At 37.8% G+C, this 18,125-nt stretch overlaps 4 protein-coding genes across 4 annotated transcripts; all 4 read right to left on the bottom strand.

Moving 5' to 3' along the window:
• Nucleotides 1–2,373, bottom strand: LOC137735920 (rhamnogalacturonan I rhamnosyltransferase 1-like). Its single transcript, XM_068475272.1, has 7 exons — nucleotides 2,314–2,373; nucleotides 2,140–2,228; nucleotides 1,567–1,732; nucleotides 1,181–1,470; nucleotides 708–912; nucleotides 470–627; nucleotides 1–359 (listed from the first exon to the last, which is right to left on the bottom strand). The coding sequence occupies exons 1-7, from the start codon at nucleotides 2,353–2,355 to the stop codon at nucleotides 113–115; spliced, it is 1,197 nt and encodes a 398-aa protein (XP_068331373.1). The 5' UTR covers nucleotides 2,356–2,373; the 3' UTR covers nucleotides 1–112.
• Nucleotides 2,374–5,203: 2,830 nt separating this feature from the next.
• Nucleotides 5,204–7,254, bottom strand: LOC137736336 (rhamnogalacturonan I rhamnosyltransferase 1-like). Its single transcript, XM_068475620.1, has 7 exons — nucleotides 7,137–7,254; nucleotides 6,943–7,010; nucleotides 6,756–6,844; nucleotides 6,489–6,654; nucleotides 6,122–6,411; nucleotides 5,708–5,912; nucleotides 5,204–5,614 (listed from the first exon to the last, which is right to left on the bottom strand). Exons 2-7 carry the CDS (start codon nucleotides 6,982–6,984, stop codon nucleotides 5,204–5,206), a joined length of 1,203 nt encoding a protein of 400 aa, XP_068331721.1. The 5' UTR covers nucleotides 6,985–7,010; nucleotides 7,137–7,254.
• A 1,288-nt stretch (nucleotides 7,255–8,542) lies between these two features.
• On the bottom strand, nucleotides 8,543–13,044 carry LOC137737553 (uncharacterized). Its single transcript, XM_068477071.1, is given in 11 exon segments — nucleotides 8,543–9,402; nucleotides 9,511–9,704; nucleotides 9,890–10,106; nucleotides 10,252–10,655; nucleotides 10,753–10,881; nucleotides 11,015–11,149; nucleotides 11,301–11,530; nucleotides 11,578–11,741; nucleotides 11,803–12,040; nucleotides 12,157–12,353; nucleotides 12,606–13,044. Coding segments are annotated over 11 exon segments (2,511 nt in total). The 5' UTR covers nucleotides 13,007–13,044; the 3' UTR covers nucleotides 8,543–9,200.
• A 649-nt stretch (nucleotides 13,045–13,693) lies between these two features.
• On the bottom strand, nucleotides 13,694–16,571 carry LOC137737314 (uncharacterized). The gene is made up of 6 exons (XM_068476757.1): nucleotides 16,093–16,571; nucleotides 15,897–16,003; nucleotides 15,535–15,632; nucleotides 14,988–15,199; nucleotides 14,296–14,354; nucleotides 13,694–14,087 (listed from the first exon to the last, which is right to left on the bottom strand). Exons 1-6 carry the CDS (start codon nucleotides 16,472–16,474, stop codon nucleotides 14,055–14,057), a joined length of 891 nt encoding a protein of 296 aa, XP_068332858.1. The 5' UTR covers nucleotides 16,475–16,571; the 3' UTR covers nucleotides 13,694–14,054.
• Nucleotides 16,572–18,125: the final 1,554 nt, after the last annotated feature.

The following is an 18,125-nucleotide window of genomic DNA, read 5'->3' as shown; positions in this document are numbered from 1 at the left end:
TGTACAACGTCGTTCATTGGAATATGAGACATTTTACATTTTGGTGCCACACTGGTCTCACGGTGTGAAAGCTACACTAATCAGACTAGTAGCGAAGTTTATCTTCGATATATCAAGGACCTTTTGGTTTTTCAACAATTTGTGGCAAACATTCTTGGGGATTGTTATAGAAATATTCTTCTTCCTTCGGCTTGCCAGGAATCTCCAATCTTTGAGTTGGGCTTCCCATGCGATTAGCGTGCCCTGCTTTCACTGCTTGCGAAAATTCATCCCAGCTCAAACTTCCATTCTTGTACTGGTCTGTTAGTTCCACCAAAAGCTTTCTATGTAGCCGAATCGTCGTCCTGAATCCCAAGTACCTGCACCCCCGCGTGCACACACAAATTTGTATGTATACTTATGTATCAAATGTTTTGAGAAAGAAATTAATAGGGTAATGAAAAATATATTGGTAACATATGTTACATACCTTCTATGGCCTTCAACAACACTTGCCATGTTTCCTTTATAACTAGGAACGAAGATGTCGCTTTCCAGTGATACCATATAATCCAACGCTGCCATTTGGTTTGAATGGTTCCAAAAGGGCTCGAGGTCAGAGGATTGCAGCAACGTCTCCTTTTTAACCTGTTTGCAGACGATAATAAGCTTTGAACATGGGTGTAATACTTGTAATCGAGTTGTTTCTTGAGGTCCAAGCAACTAACCATATGGGGAAAGGCTAGTCTCAGAGACGCCATTCTCCTTTCTCCGCCATATATATCGCCAGCAGCGATATAAACTTGGATGCCAGGATCAATATCCAAAGCCCTCAGTGCAAGTGCAGTTTCCTCAGGTGTTAAAGGGCATGTCCCAGCTCTTCTTTTCTTATCAGAATCTATTATTTTCTCCTTCCACCATGGGTAAGCAAATCTATTTAATATATTAACATTTGCAAGTTAATCCTATTCATAGCACCATTGGATTAATGAAAAGAAACAACTATAAAGGAAGTGAAATTAAGATTGAGAAAATCTTCAGAGTAGTTTGACCACGTCATTCATTGTGAAGATCTTATAAACGAGCTGGTCCCTGTTCATTTGAGTTTCACCAGACCCCACATTGTCCCTATACTTGTGAGAGATGTCCTAAGAATAACGTGATCATACTGCCCTACCAAAGATTTTCTTCTTACTCTAACCTCATATTTGTTAGTTCTTCAATTTCTTTGGCATTGCAACCTTCCGTACAACCAGAAAATGCCAACATGTCCATTTCATATCTCAGATGAATAACTAGGAATGGACCCTTTTCCCTCAGAATCCTGACAATCTTCTTTCCCAGTTCCTCAATAGGAGGAGTGAATCTCAGAGCTCTGTAATTCGCTTTGCACCGCAGTTTCTGAACTTCTTTTGGGATCCCATTATTTGCAAGCCTGGCATCAGTCTTAGTGAAATGCAGCACTTCATAATTCTTTATGCGAGGAAGAATCTGCTTACGAATCAAGTATTGACAAAAGATTAGTGGTAATTAACATTAATTTTAGTAACACAATGACGATGATTAATGAATTAATCTTTTAACTACCAGTTCGTAGTAATATGTCATGTTAGCCCAGCTGACAGGAGGCATGGAATAGAGGGTAGCTTTCTTTACTCTTCTTTTCTGCTTATCAGGCAGAGCTTTTAGTATCCTGACCTCATCTCTCAGCGAGGCAATGAAGTAATCCACATCAAATATGTCTTCAAATCCACTGCAAAATTAAGTATTCAACTCTGTCAGATTTAATTTATTGTTAACGAAGGTACTTGGGTAGGGTTGCCTGACTAGTGACTAGGGAGAAAAGGTTTTGTCTGACCGACCATACACGGCTCTAGAGAGAATTGGGTGGGATAATGGGTAGGGACGGGAGAAAAGAAAATACAGACGACCTTTTTTAACTGTGTATGGTCGCACAGCCACGTGATCTAACAAGCGGACTCTAGAATTTGTTCTTACTAAGGCATCTCTTATGCCGAGTAGGACCAGAGTTGAGTTGGAAGAAAACCAAAGGGCATGGATCTTATGCTTTTGTAATAGCGGTTTGGGGAGCCATATGGCCATACTGCCTTACTCCAGTTTAAGTGAAAGACATAGGGAGAGAGTTGTAATTTGACTAACCTGCGGTCATTCCAAAAGGAGGTATTGTCCAACTCAGGAACTATAAGCGTGACATTCATAAAACTTGCAATAGCCACCATGTCACAAATCTGCAGTGTAAGATTTTTAAGAGCATGACTTGAGTTTTCAAGAATATTAATGTAAAACAGGAAAAATATTAGAAAAAGTACTTACCCCAGTTCGCATTTGATTCAATCCTCCATTGGATGAGACCATCAGATATCCATTATTCTCATAATCTCCTACAAAAATGAACACGAGTCTTCAAACCAAAATCTTGACAATTGTAAGAAACCGTGTTAGACACCACTTGCCTTAAAAGCTTAAGTTATAAAAACAAAACGAGCTAACAACGTATATCAAACTAACGGCTGGCATAAATAACAAATATTATTAACCTTATGAGAAAGTTGTGGACACTTACTTTCAATTCCAGTAATTTGTGGCGGGGTGATGGTTTGAGAATTCGAGCGAAACATGAAAACCCCGGGCTTCATCACATCGCTGAGCGTGCTCAGCTGCACCGCGCAGACGCAGAGAAGCAGCATGGTTGTGGTTACAAAAGCAAACAACTTGAGTCTGCATAACTGTGACTGCGCAATGATCAAGCTCGTCAACCTCTCGCCCTTGAAGTTGAATCCTCCTATGAATTTGTCCACTTTGATTTCTACAAAGTACTTCAAATAGTGTTCCATCTTATGTTGCTTCACCTTGGCCTCCCCAAATTCAGACTCTTCGAAAGCACCTTTAGTTTTTTCCATCTCCACAATACTACTTCAACTATATATATGAAGTAGCTCTTGCAGTGACAGCAAATATAAAAAATAGGAATTTTGAGGCGGTTTTTTCTGACCGGCTTTTTGGATAACAAAGCTGGCCTGAGAAGCCACGAGCTAACAATGGAGATACATTGTTGCTTTTAAAGGGAGCTCATGCACTCTCATAATTCATAAATATTGAGAGTTATATTATTCATTACCGTTAGGCATGAAAGGAGAGAGAAATAGTCATACATCAACCATTTAATTGCAGCCAAATTAATGTAAGCCAATTGCAATCGTTCTACAATTTCATACTAATAATTGTTAGACAAAGCGCATTTTTCACAAAACCAATATGCATCGAGTCATATTGATGGAAAAAACTCTTTAAATCTAACTATTTTTTATCAAACAATTTGTATGAGTTGAGACCCATAGTGTTGTAGAATTTATCTTACCTATAAGAGATGTTTTTTGGTGTGACACACTGACACTATGTGGTGTTATCAATTTATTCAAATGATAACATGTATATTTGTTTTACTACTTCATCTTAAGTCCATGAAATAACAAACATGTTAGTTAGGCACTTATATTATAACTCAGAAGTAATAGCATTACGTGACGGTTTGACCGTTACACATCCTAGAGTTGTAAAATATCCGAAAAAATAAAAAGCTGCCTTGCCCATTTCTGATGTTTTGGACAAACATGCTTTGATTAAATTAACGCACCTTTTGTAGTTTACACCATTCAAAGTCAGTAAGAATATCAAAATAAAAGCAAAAAGATATAGATCCGATTAAAAATTTCAAGGCGTTTGTGAGTAAACAAACAATCGTACACGATCCTAGTTAATATATGATTGTGCTTTTCAGAAAATAAATTAAATAATTGTGAACTAGATAGATGATAGGTTTTAATCTTTAATTATAATCCGAATCTTGGCAATTTTTTGTACCATTTACGTCAAATTAATGATTAATATAAAGCAAACCTAATTAAAAGTTGACAAGCCAATCACGTATGAAATTCATAGCAAATACCAGGCTTATTAAAGACACCGATAGATGTATTCGAGCCAAATGTTTATTAATTATTAACGATAATAACACTAATTCTGTTATTTAAGATTGAAAAAGAAATATGGTCGGTTTAGTTTGCTTGACGAAACTGAGTTGCATGGCTATAGAGAGTTGTGCCTCATACACATGTCATATGTGATATACAATTTGGTAGTCAGTTTTCTTGCAGTAACAAAGATAAAAATTGTATTTTGAGTATAAATTAAAAGAAAATAATGCATGAGTTGCACATGACTGATGTATTTAGCTAGTTTAGTTTTTCTTTTTTTGAACAAATTTAGCTAATTTAATTTTAGTTTCATATTATTCACATTGTATCGAGTCATTAGTTAACTAGTTCTAAATCTAGTGACATCTCTTTTCTTAAAATTGATAATTTTTTCTAGTTTATTACATTATTCATGGCACATTAAACAATTTTGTAGGTATGACATTTGTTGACATCTCTTTTCTTAAAATTGATAATTTTTTCTAGTTTATTACATTATTCGTGGCACATTAAACAATTTTGTAGGTATGACATTTGTTGTTGTTGTTGTTGAAAACATTAATTTACTACTAAAAAGAACATGTTATGCTTTATCCGGGGGAAAATTATGTAAACCCAAATTTAACAAATATATATCTCGCAACTTAGTATTACAATCTATTGGTATTTCTCTTCACTTATAAGTAAGAGGTCTTAGGTTCGATTCTCTTCAAAAGCGAATTTAAACCACATTATTGCTAGCCCATTGTGAGGCGAAGCCCAGCTCATTCCTTTTAACGTAGATAATGTCGTTTGTTCAAAAAAAAAAAAACAAATATATATCTCAAAAAAAAAAAAAAAAAAGGGAAACCTCTCTCAATGCTCACAAATTTTTATCTACAAAAACTTTACAGGTATCTCTCAATTACATGAGAGAAATTAATGGTGTGACGAGAGACATAGAAAAAAGTTTTATGCAATTTTAGAGATTTTATTAGGAATGACCAATTAATTTACCAAGAAAATACTGCAAGAATATTCAAATGTATATGCTTTGCTTTGCATGAATATTATCTTACACTTTGATTCCCTTCTTTCCCAATTTTGCAGGGAACAGTGGTAACTTCAATTTAATACATGAATTGATAAGACTGATATCAACAGAAAAAATCCCCTAATAAAAGGTCATTATTAATGAAAAAAAATATTTGTTCATACATTTAATCACAACATAATATAATTAGTAATAATTAATCTTCGTTGTTGCTATCTTCATTATCAATAGGTGCCAAACATTCCTGTGGGTTTGTATAAAAGTAATCTTCTAGCTTTGGTTTTCCCGGCACCTCCAGTCTTGTAGTAGGGTTTCCCATGCGGTCTGCATGAGCAGCCCTCACTCCAAATGAGAATTCATTCCAGCTCACACTTCCATTGTTGTACAGATCTACCAGATCAACCAGAACTTTTCTGTCCAGAAGAATGGTCTTCTTGAATCCCAAATACCTTCTATGCCCTTCCACTACTTTGGCCATGTTGCCTCCATATGTTGGGACAAAAATGTCACTCTTTATTGACACGTAATAATCCAGTGCTGCCATCTGGTTTGAATGGCTTTGGAAGGGCAGTAGATCCGATGCTTCCGCCAATGTCTCCTTTCTCACCTGTTTAATCATATAAGTTATAATTATCAGTTAATTAATCTACAGAATTACTATGATTAGTTGAAGTGAATTATCAATAATCAAGTTAATTACCAAGTTTGGAAAAGCTTCTTTGAGAGGTGCCATTCTCCTCTCTGCCTTGTAAATATCTCCAGCAGCAATATACACTTGGATATTTGGATCAATGTCCAGTGCCCTCAATGCTAGGGCAGTTTCTTCTGGGGTTAGAGGGCATAAACCGGCTTTCCTTTTCTTATCAGAATCTATTTCCTTCTCTTTCCACCACGGGTATTCATATCTGAATTGCAAAGTTATGTTGTCAAACTGTCGTATCCTTATTAAAATTATGTTGTCGTACTATTAAATCTAAGTAATCATACATTTTAAAAAAGAGTTCACATAGTCAATTTTCCCAATTCAATCTAACAACTTAACATATATGTCAAATATTCTGTGGCAATTAGAACTTGATTTACATGTGTACATGCACGTTATTATGTTAATTACCTCATTTTGGTGGTTTCTTCAATCTCTTCTTCGTTGCAACCTTCAGTACAACCAGAGAAGGCCACCATGTCCATTTCGTATCTCAGATGAAGGACCAAGAAAGGGCCTCTTTCCATGAGAATTCGGACGATTTTCCCGCCCAATTCCTCAATCGGAGGAGCAAATCTCAGAGCTTGGTAGTTTGCACGGCACCGAAGCTTCTGAACCTCTTCAGGAATCCCATTGTTAGCAAGCCTAGCATCAGTTTTGGTGAAGTGCACAACTTCGTATGTTTTAAACCGAGGAATGATCTGTGCAATTAGTAACACAATCAGTGGTTGTGGTTAATGAATAATGGTAACATTTCAACAGATAAAAATAGACTAACCGTGTTATAGTAGTAAGTCATGTTAGACCAGCTGATGGGAGGCATGGAATAAAGGGATTCTAATTCCACTTTTTTCTTCTGCTCAGGAGGCAATTCTTTCAAAATTCGAACTTCGTCTCTCAACGATGCAATGAAATAATCTACGTCGAATATGTCTTTGAATTGGCTGCCATATATAACCAAACATATTATTGATTTAATTTAACTGGTTAGATTAAAATAATTAACAGCATAATTAAGATGCAGCTGCAGCTAGCTTAGTCTCACCTCTGGTCATTCCAGAAGGAAGTATTATCCAATTCAGGAACTATAAGCGTGACATTCATATATCTTGCAATAGCCACCATGTCACTTATCTATAAGAGTATAGTAAAACCAACCATAGCAACATTCAAAACTTATGGACAATTAGTGACAGGAAATTATAATTAGAAAGAATAAATAAATTACTTACACCAGATCGCATTTGATTTAGTCCTCCATTGGATGAAACCATCAGATATCCATTATTCTCATAAACCCCTAGAGGTAATCACAAACGAAAATTAAAGATCCTATTTAATTTCACAGAAGAACAAAAAAACAATGAGAAATTCAAATAGTGGCATGCATGCATGCATGCGTGACATTGGTAACATATATACGTACTTTCAGGTGGAAGAGAGCTCTGAGATATCCTTGGCAACAAGGTCTCGCCCAGAGCCTTGAGCTGCACGGTAATAGCCCACAGTAGCAGCACCGTCGTGACCCTCGCCGCCCAAAGCTTCAACCGCTCCAGTCGGGCTCGACCAATGACAAAACCCTCTAACTTCTTGGCTTTGATGCCCCCATTGATAAAACTCTTGAGCTTATCAGTTTTGATCCCTCCAGGAACCAGGCGTTCCAGAACCTTCAATAGTTCAGCTTTCATGGCTCCTGTGCACCTCAAGTACAGGACTTTACTCTTGTAGGGCTTTTCCTTCATCTCCTCGAATTCTGGCTCCATGGGATAATCCTTTCTATCCATTATTTCGGAAATACTTCTTGTTCAATCGATATATAAGTATGTGCTAATTAAGTTGAGATTATATTACGTGGCATTAATTTCCAAGCATATATATTCACAGGGAATTATATATGCTTGATAATGGGTTTAGGAGTGACTGGTGAGCTGCGAGAGATATGAGTGTTACAAGTACCCTTTTAAAGGACGAAATTTAGAGGCGTATGAAATTATGAACAACTCGTTGCATTATTTAGGAATTGAAATTAATAATTTCAACTTGTTTTCATTTTTAAGGAATTAAATGTGACAATTTCAGTCAATTTTTTTTCTTTCCAAGTTTATGTTATTTTGGTTGAGGGTTAATTAAATTAATAACTCCATGACGTCGAAACGGGACACGCATAGAACACCACCTGATAACATGGAAAGCTGAAAATTTAAGTGGATAATTAGGGACCATTTGGTGAACAAAAAAACAGGGGGAAATGCACCCATCAATACTAATGTGACAAAATTCATGATTGAAAACAAAGATTAATGGGGATTAATAAAATCGTTTTAGTGCATTTAACAAAAGTTGTGGGATATTTTTTTTATAGGGAGGAGAAATCGAACTTGGATACATGCCGACACATTGTCCTAGTTAATTCCTTTTTTTTTTTTTTTTGTAAAGGTGATCAGCTGGTAGGTTCGTCATAATAATTCATCATTTCGAATCATGGGAAGACTCACAAACAAATGCTTTACAACTTCACTCTAGCCACCTTCATGTGATTCACCAACGCTAGAAATCGAACCTACAACGTGCCGTATGAAATAGAAGTTTGAAGTTCGTCCCCAACCACTAGGCCACCCCATCGTGGTTTGTCCTAGCTAATTTGACTATCCTCAGATATGGATCTGTGATTTCATCTTTAACCTTGGGCATGTGAATTAAATATTTTGAGCAAATTAAAGGCACCTTATTTCAGCATTGAATATTTGGATTAGCGCCATTCTAGCTTACTTTACTTTACATGGATTTGATACAAAACAAGTAAAACGTGTAATATGACGTTTAAGAGAGACATAACACAAATCGTAATTGGTCCCTATTGTCAAAAAATTTCAACCTGAAGAAAATTACTATCTTTCCAGTCGAGGAATGAACCACGAATCAATTTTGCAACACTGAATTTTCAAAAAATGAATATAAAAATTGGAAGGTGTATAACCATTCGTCAAGAGCTTCAGTATATATTCACCGTTCTGATTACTGTAAGCCAAATCATCTTTCATGTAACAGTTCTCGACTCCTTGGATTTGGAAACCAGGTTCCACGTTAATCTCCGTTAACGACATGGTCTGCTCCGGTCACCAAGAAAATGGTGAATACTTCAACTGAGATAAGCTTAACAATCTATCTTTAACGAAAACTTTCGATCAGTCCCCTTACTGCAAAGAGGCGAAAATGAAGGAGAGATCCGAGGAGGATTGCACGAAAATTCCTTGGAGTTACAGTACTAGAGCAGAAATGCTCTCATTGTCTGCAGGTGTTAGCGAGCCTTGAACCAACTCAAACCCTCAGCAAAATACTGCCTGCCTAGTAAATTCCTTCCCCTCAAGAGCTCAATCCCATAGAGCGAGCGCGCGATAGAATTGCAGGAAGAAAACGTTCACTCTTCACCAGGGAATCCAGCCAGTTCCTTCGACTTCCTCTGAGACCACTGCCCATTGCACTGCAAATCTTATTTTTCAATCTTCAGCAACCCCATAGCTTTGAATAGAAATGCATAATCATAAGCAGCTTCCTCACATTGAGCATACCGTCCACCTTCGCCAAAATGTCCTCCAGCCATATTTGTCTTCAGAATGACTGAACATGAACAACGAGGACATGTACTCTCTCGAACTTTGGCCACCCACTTGGCGGCTTCCCAAAACCCAACCCTGAGAAATGGATGTTAAATGCAACCAGAGTAAGTATATGGAATGTGTGTGTGCCTGGATTTGTTACTGCATGTAACTAGGATAACAAAAGGTACAAGATGAATATACCTTGAGTCGTGAAGGGACGCTGTAACAAGCATTGAAGGGTAGCAACTGCCTTGAGAAATGTTATCGTACGGTGAATAACTGAAGATAAGCTCAAATTCGGACTGTATCTGAGGATTGCCGAATTCTTCATAATCCAGAATGGTGAGAGGCAAACTAGGATCCATTAAAGTGTTGCATATATCAAGGAACGGAACCTGACAAATATATCATCCAAACATCAGTACCAACAATGTAATACAAAGGTAAACAGAATGCACTTCTTTTCTACTATAAAAGAAAAAGATAACTGGAACTACTGAAGCGCTGATGGACAGGAGTCCAAGTTCATCAAACCAGAATAACAAAAAGAAGAGACTAGTTGTTGGCTTTAAAAACTAACCTTCAAAATAGAAGCTCGAAAGAGATCGGGATACATATTGATAGTTGCTCCAACAAGAAGGCCTCCAGCACTATGTCCAATAGCACCAAGCCGATCTTTATGTACGTATCCCTCTTCAATCAGGTAGTTTCCACATGATACAAAATCATATATTGAATTCAATTTATTAAACCCAGTGCCAGATTTGTGCCACGAAGAATCTACACCACCACCACCCCTGCCCATACAACCACATCGAGTTATTTAACAGGATAACAAAAAGGATTCACAAGAAATACAGCACGTTTGTTCCAGCTAAGAAAGTAGAATCACTTTCAAAAACATATATTATTTTGAAATGACTAAAATTAGAAAGGACCAACCTCACATCAGCAAATGCCACAACCCATCCCCGATCAAGTAAACACAGGTGCTCTGCACACCAGCTTTTATCTAAAACCTCCCCATATGCTCCATAGCCTTTCAGAAGGCCAGGCGACTGACTCTTATCCCAGGCTGTATGAGAGTACAATATGGTCAACGGAACTCTAACACCATCATGGGAGACAACCTCCTTCCTCACACAGCAGTATTCATCAGAATACTCCTTCCATCTCTGTGATTCACTTATCTGGACATCCTCCTGATATTGTGAGCCAAATTTTTTATTCAAATCGAGCTGATTAGTTGGTGGGAATGTTCTATCATAAAAATCCCTCACTTCCTCTTGCTGCACAATTGAGAATCTCCTGCTCGACATGTCGTAGTCAACAACTACATCAGGCATCTGCAAGTTAAAAAATGGACAAAGAATCAAACGAACAAGAAAGTCAAACTAAAGTGTATAAGTTATTAAACTCTAAAATCAAGCTTAAAAAGTATACCACTGGAGATGAAAGCACTGCACGGTATACTGAGTTATGGAAATCATGGTTAGAACCTGGAACAACATTACATAAGTTTGAGGGCAGAGCGAAAAACCATGGATCAAGATCATCAATCTCAAATTGGTGCTGGAATCAAGTCAATAAAAGTAGCAGATTAACGACAAATACTTTGTATGTGGAAGAGATAAAGGTTAACTCTATCAATGTAACATTTTATTTTTATATAACCAAAAATGTAACTAAGCAGATAGATAAATACCTTACAATCAACAAGGACAGGCAAATTAATGGAACACAACATAGAAAACCCCTTCTTGCTGAGAGAAAGGACCAGATGTCCATCAAACATGTCCATATCTTGTATGCTTAAATCTTCACTTGGAAGGATTATATTCTACAAAAAGAAAAAAGTATGTCAAAATGAGAAAAAGGACTCGAAAACATAAATGAGGTTCAGTAGTGAAGAACTCGAAGTACAGATAACATCAGGAAATAGAGAAAACCAAGTGTCTGTACTAAGATTCATGAGTAAGAAGAAACTTGACCTGCCAATTAGATGTTGGTAGATCTTCACCCCGGCAGCTAGCTAGGTAATAACCTTCACCAGACCACACCTTATTTTCACTCAAAGGAGCATTTGTAAGAACATAAAATAATCCATGGTGATGTTCAAGAAAATACTGTACACCAGAAACACGCTTCCAAACTCTCTGCAAACCATCTAATGGGTTGGCAGCATCTATCAAATAAACCTGTATGTTCAGCCAGAGAAGTTAGCTCACCCAAGGAAAATACTTTCAAAGTAAATATCTGCAAAACAATGAAACAGTAAAGTTCCTTCCTCAGATGAAGTTCTTGAGTTTGAATTGACAGTTATAAACTTGCCATCCTTTGTGCTTGTTATGTCCACACAGAAGCTGGAATTGCTTTCTGTAAATACAGTGATATTTTCAATATCATCAGATCCTAGTTTTGAGCAGCATACTCTGCCAAAGCACAAATAGGTAAGATGATATTATCGTCTCGAGAGAAAAAGCCATAAGTAACAGAAATAAAGTATGCCTGTAAGGTCGTTGGTTCTTGTCTGATAGCGTATAGAACAGAGTACTCCCATCTTGAGCCCATGCCAAGCTAACAACACCATCCACTTGTACTTTGGGGATAACACATCCACTTCTTAGGTCCTTAATTTGAAGCATGAACTGTTCATCACCCTTAGTATCAAGTGTGTACGCTAGAAAATGGTGGTCTGGTGAAATTCGACATGTGCCAACATGCACATAACCTACAATTAAAGTACATAAATTCAGTAATCACTAATATGAAAAGAAGATACAAGGATTAAAACAAAGAAAATGAGGCTATCAACCAACTAGAGCGTTGAATTCAGCAACTATCGACAATGAAAGCATGCAAGTAAAGACAGAAGCTTTCCATATCGCCTTGCAATTTCATTCCAGTCGAGCAAAATCTCCTCCATTCCAAATCCTCCTCTTGCGTATCGGAGAAAGTTCTTAATCCAATCACCTTTTTCAGTTCCTAATCGTCTACAAAGAACCGGGTATTCCTTCCCCTCTGGAATGAATTGGTAATACAACCTGCTCAATTTTAACAAACGACATTGGTAAGTTATTTTTAATGTGTATTCCTTTCAAAAGTTGTAGCCTTTTCTTATCATTACACAATGCGGAATCACAAACTTCACTGAAAAGCTAAAAATGAAATAGCTATCAAACGAGCCCTAATAACAACGACGAAAAACAGCAATTTCAAATTCACAAACTGCAGCTAACACAAAGAATGCAAATTTTCGAAAAATACGAAATGGGTAAGGCAGGAAATGGGCAAACCAGGGTCCCCAGCGCTCAGGAGGAGTGGAAATCTTGGCGGGCATTCGGCTTTTCGTTTCGGAGAAGAGAGTGCGCTGCAGATTTTGAGTGTCGGCCATGAAAGCCTCAGCTTATGAGTTTTCTTTGTTGAGATGATCGGCGAGATCAGGGTCGTCGGTGTTGGACATCCAGCGGTAGGGATCCTGCCACGTTTTTCCATGAGCTGAGACAGCGAAAGGGACTTTCTTGGGGACCGGCGGCGGCGGAGAGGGCTGTGCGGGCGGTGTGGTGGGGTGGGCTCTGCAGAGGGTGGAGAAGAAGGAGGAGGATATGTTGGGGAATAAGAGAAAAGAGAGGGTTAAAGAGGAGCCTTTGATTGAGCTTGAGCAGTGGGGTTTAAGGATGGAAGAGAGAAGAGCCATGAAAGCTTTAACTGGAAATGGAGGAAGCTCAGAAGGGTAACGACTTCCGGCGGGAAGTAATTAGAATCTTATAACCCCACTGACCCTATTACTATTTTATTGCTTTTTTTCCAATATGATATTTGATATTGGCATAATTTTTTATTTTGGTACTTGAGATTTAAAATCGATAGAGTTAATGCTTAAAATTGTCCATCACCAATAATTATGATCACTCCGTGAAAAATCGCTATTAAGTTGATAGTATTTTTGTCAAACTAACTCCTCCACTTGAATTGATGCTTTATTTCATTTACCAGAGATTTTTCAAAATGATTGACGATGGAAAATCTCACGACCACTTATATGATTAAAAATGAACCAAAATGAGAAGTGATGCTAATCTCAATTACTCTTTTGGCTAAAGAGCCCTGTTTATTTTATTTTCATAAAACATTTGATTCGAACACAAACAGATTCAAACTTGGAATTCACTCCTTTGGCAAAAATGACAATTGATCTAACTCACGACTGCAACATTCTACTGTTTTATATCCCGTTATTACAAATCAATCATAATAATCATAATAATCAACTATCGAACTCTACGTCCAAGTGAATCTAACTTGAGACCTACTTATAAGTCGAGATAAATGCCATACAAGATATTGCTATTAGCATTATAGCATAATATACAGACACCATTACAAACATAATCTCCTTTTACGGTCGAAATGTATATATATATATATATATATATATATAACATAATCAGGTGATATGTACAAGAAAAAGCAATCGGGTCGACCCATTTGCAGACAAATGGGTACCAATATCCGTCACCGTCTACGGCAAATATAACAAATGAATGACTTCAAATGGCGTCCCACTTCAAGTTTTACAGAGTAATCGACTCTACAACTAAAAAATGAAAAAATTGTGAGACAGAAATACTTCTCGACGTCTTTCGCTTCGGTTTTACTTTGATCTATTTGTTACAGTCTTACAGAAGCTAGTTTTGCCTTCTTCTTCATAATGCCATAGTAGCAATTTCATTCTGTTGCAGTTGTCATTTCTTTGCGTGCTTCTCATCTTCAACATCCTGCAAGTTTCCATTAAAATGGCACAAATCATTTGCACGGTACTTTACTTATGGAACGTCCATAAATGGTTGGTCAAACTAAGCAGGAGGTTTCGTGATAATGTAAAAATCTGACCCCAATAAATGTAAGATACAATACAACATAGAATTGAAAAAACCGCAAAGAAAGAAGTCTCATAGCTGAACCAATGGGATAAATGAAGCTTACCGAATTGCCAATCTTGTCAAAATCATCATCAAAGCTCCCATCACCATCATCACGATCATCTGAAAGTACAAAATTGTCAACAAACTGAAGAGTAAATTGCACAAGAAGGAAAATCCTAGAAAACGAGGAGATTGTCTCAACGAAAAACTACAATGGAACTATGGAAGGGTATGACTCTTATGACTAGTAAGGATTTGTTCACAACACACGGCTTCACGGGGTACAGATGGACTTTTATCGAAGTACATTGGTGATGAATAAGAAATAATTCTCTCACGAGAATAAAACCAACTTACTATATTGAGGTGAAATATGAAACATGTGCATCAGTTTTTCATTAAGCATTTCAATCTGTCAGGTTCTGTTTCATAAAATCATTTCTATTACATGCTCGGGAATTGGGAGTATACAATTTCTAGTTACCATGCCACCTGCTTGTGTGCCTTCAAATTGTGCACATGTAAGACACATGGAAGTCTAACCCCATACAACCTCTCTTTTGGCCATTCCACACCAGTTCAGCGATTTCAACTTCTTAATTGAATAATGACTAAACATAAATAGATATGTGAGTTTAGAGTAACAAGTTGAAAGACATGAGCATCCTTTAACTTAAAGATGGTGGGAAAGCTCGCGGGCATGGCTCGCAAAATCATACACAGGCTACGAGTGAAAAGGTAAAGGAACTATACCTGGAGCCCCATCACTGTCTTCAAGATCACCCAAAAGAAAACTATCCAAGTCCTGCTCAGTTGACGATGATTTCGAAACTAAAGGCTTTGTGTTCTTTTCAGATCCTTCTGCTTTGTCAGTCACTCCAACCACAGGTGTTGGCTTCACAATATCATCTTTTAGTTTCTCTGCTTCCTTGACTTTCAATTCCTCCATGTATTGCTTCTCACATCTGATCATAAGTTCATAGTCAGTCGCCTACGGAAAAGACTACAAACTGAGACTAAAATTTTCCAAAATCAAGAGCCCTCCCCATAACAACTAAACACCCAATAAAAAGCATCTAGATCTATCTTTTAAGCTTCCTCTTTTTTAAACATCTTTAAACTTTTCGTGAACAACACAGCCACAAGTTCGCAACACATGACTATGTCTTACTCTAAAACAAGATGACTGCTCGTCACTTGTTTAAAATTATAATGAGAAAACACACACAATTGCATAAAATTTTCAATAATACTATTGCTCAATTTAAGAATCGCTTAACCAAAATGAACTGCTACTTACGGCGCCACATGACTGCTCACAAGGGTAAAATATATCTTCCAGAATATTCTTTCTTTCATAACACGCGGGCATAATTCATATCTCAGCCTTGAAATTTCCTGCAAGAAAATCAGCATTCTCACGAAGAATTCGACAAGTCCATAACGGTATCAATACAAACTTAACACATTTCTTCATCAAATTGAGCAATAAATCGGCGAATCAAATTTCGAAATACAGCTAAGATGGATTGCATTGAACTTAACACTATGCTTGTGTTGCGCTGTATCAGAATTGAATCAGATAGCGAAAATACATGAAATCTTACTTTATTGCCACCTCAAAGATGGTCTCTTTAGCATTTTCCACATTACAAAACTGACCTTAACAGTAGTGAGCACCAAAGTTGCATGTCGCTCCTGCCACTCCGTCAGATCTTTCCTCACATTCGAGGTCGTGGTCGGCACATCGGAGACCTCCTCCGCCGCATCTGAAACAACTCAGAACAACGCACATTCGCCTCAATTCAAAGCAATTCAACTGAAATCAACAAACAAACGAACTGAAATCGGCCAATACCTTGGACCGGAAAATGCTTGAAGGTGTCGGAAGTGAGTCCCTTGACAAAATCTCTGAGATCGTCGGTGACACCGAACTTCCTGAGCTCCGACGGCGAGGGCGGCTCAGGGGCGGAGGACGCGGAGGCGGAGTTGACGATCGAGAGCGAGGCGAGCTGGGGAGGAATGATCTCGGAGACGGAGAGGGACTTGATCTGATCGGCCTGCTTGAGCGCGGCCGTCTTGATCTCGTCGGCCTTCTTGGACGCCTCGGCGGCGAACTCGCGGGATCGCTTGGCGGTTTCGGAGACTAGGTCGGTGATCTTGGCGGAGGTGGTTAGGGTTTGGGACTTCTTGGCCGCTTCTTCGGCGAAGGTCTTGGCTCGCTTCCACAAGTCTTCCATTGTCGTTTGATCTCTCCTTTGCCGTTTGGATTTTGATTGGAGAATTATTGTCTCCTTTATTTGTTTTGTCCCACCGTTTACTTAGCTACTGTGTTTCTCAAGATTTGCCAACCCTCGGAGGTGCTGGAGCGCTACGACGTCGCTTTGGTTGCGCGGCTAATAAACGCCCGTCGTTAACTACCATAAAATCAACCAACCTGTCGTTTTCTTTTGAAAGTGAATGAATTTGATTGATTTTTTTTCCACAAATGAACCCGTTTTCATTTTTTATACATCTCTTTTTAATTTTTGTAATTTATATTATTCAATTCGTTTAATTCGACGGTCGAAAATTAAGAAGTGTGTGTAGAAGGTAGAATATGATGTGTAGATAACATCACCAAATAAAATTTGTTTTTCTCATTAATATAGTGAATGCGCACATAAAATATCTATTTTCTCACGTTCCATTATGATTTTGAGCATGATTTGACTCATTGTTTTTTCATTAAATTGTTTTTTTCAACCTTATTGTTTCATCGAGATGTACTTTTCCGATCGATCTATTTCTTTGAAATACACACGCTCATTTCTTTCATTCACAAACAAAATAGTGTGATTCGACTCATTGGGGTGGTTTAAAGAATGATTTAAGTTGATATAAAATATGTGACAACTCTCAACAACCTTCACTTCGATTAGAATAATCTATGGCTATGGAACCAAAATTCAAATTTGAAGACGTGTGTCAACGTTAAAAAATAGGGGGTTAACAAAGATTAGTATGGTAGGCTTTGGTGGGCTCGAGATTAAAACTGTAATAACTTAATAGCAAGGATTAAGCGGTTTGCCCCCCAAAATTGAGCTACATCCACTGTGATGCTCATATATATATTGAAAATTGGTTACAAGGAGTGGTCGGTAATAGTCTAAATCTTTCTTTTTCTCTCTTGTATATGACTGATTATAAGAGGTAATCACCCCTTTTATATAGGCCCTCATCGAGCATCAAAAGTCCCGGACTCAAGTACTTTACCACCTTCACATTTAATAAACCAAGTACGTAGACATGACTTGCTAGCTACTCTCCTACACTCCCTAGCGACACGTGGTAATAAAGTGACATTGGTTCATTTCTAAATGCATGTTTTTTTGGGCCAACTCTTTCCAGGTGCCTTACTTGGCTCTGATGAGTCAATAGGACCCTATCCCAAGCGCTTAGTTTGACAGTCTTTATGTCCTTTCGTAAGCTTCTACCTTTGTTTATGGCAAACACGTACCCTGGGGTTAGTGTCGAGTAAGCCTACCCCTGGGACTTCATACTATAAAATTGTCAGTTTGTCAACTTACCGAAAATTACTTTATGAGGAAATGCTCGACCCCTTTGCTAACAAACTAGGCCATTGAACGGTCATCTGTGGCGTTCGGAGCTGCCCTTTGAAGTTCTATTAGGCCTTCGTCTTTTTTTTTCTTTGGATCTTGGTCGTTTTATTCTTCTTTGGGCATTTATTAGGCCCTTCTCAGGCCTGTAACATTTTAATAGTCGAAAAGGACCTTAACAACGTGCTTTGCAGTCTATTGGGTCAAAGTATTGGAATCATGGATCATTGGCACCATTCAAAGTTGAAACTCGGAACGCATGTATATATAATTCCTTCGATTAAGAAGCAAG

Source organism: Pyrus communis, chromosome 6 (assembly GCF_963583255.1).
Source record: "Pyrus communis chromosome 6, drPyrComm1.1, whole genome shotgun sequence".
In the NCBI taxonomy this organism is placed as follows: domain Eukaryota; kingdom Viridiplantae; phylum Streptophyta; class Magnoliopsida; order Rosales; family Rosaceae; genus Pyrus; species Pyrus communis.
Note: the sequence above shows the minus strand (reverse complement) of the source record. Positions and strands in the feature narration are given on the sequence as shown.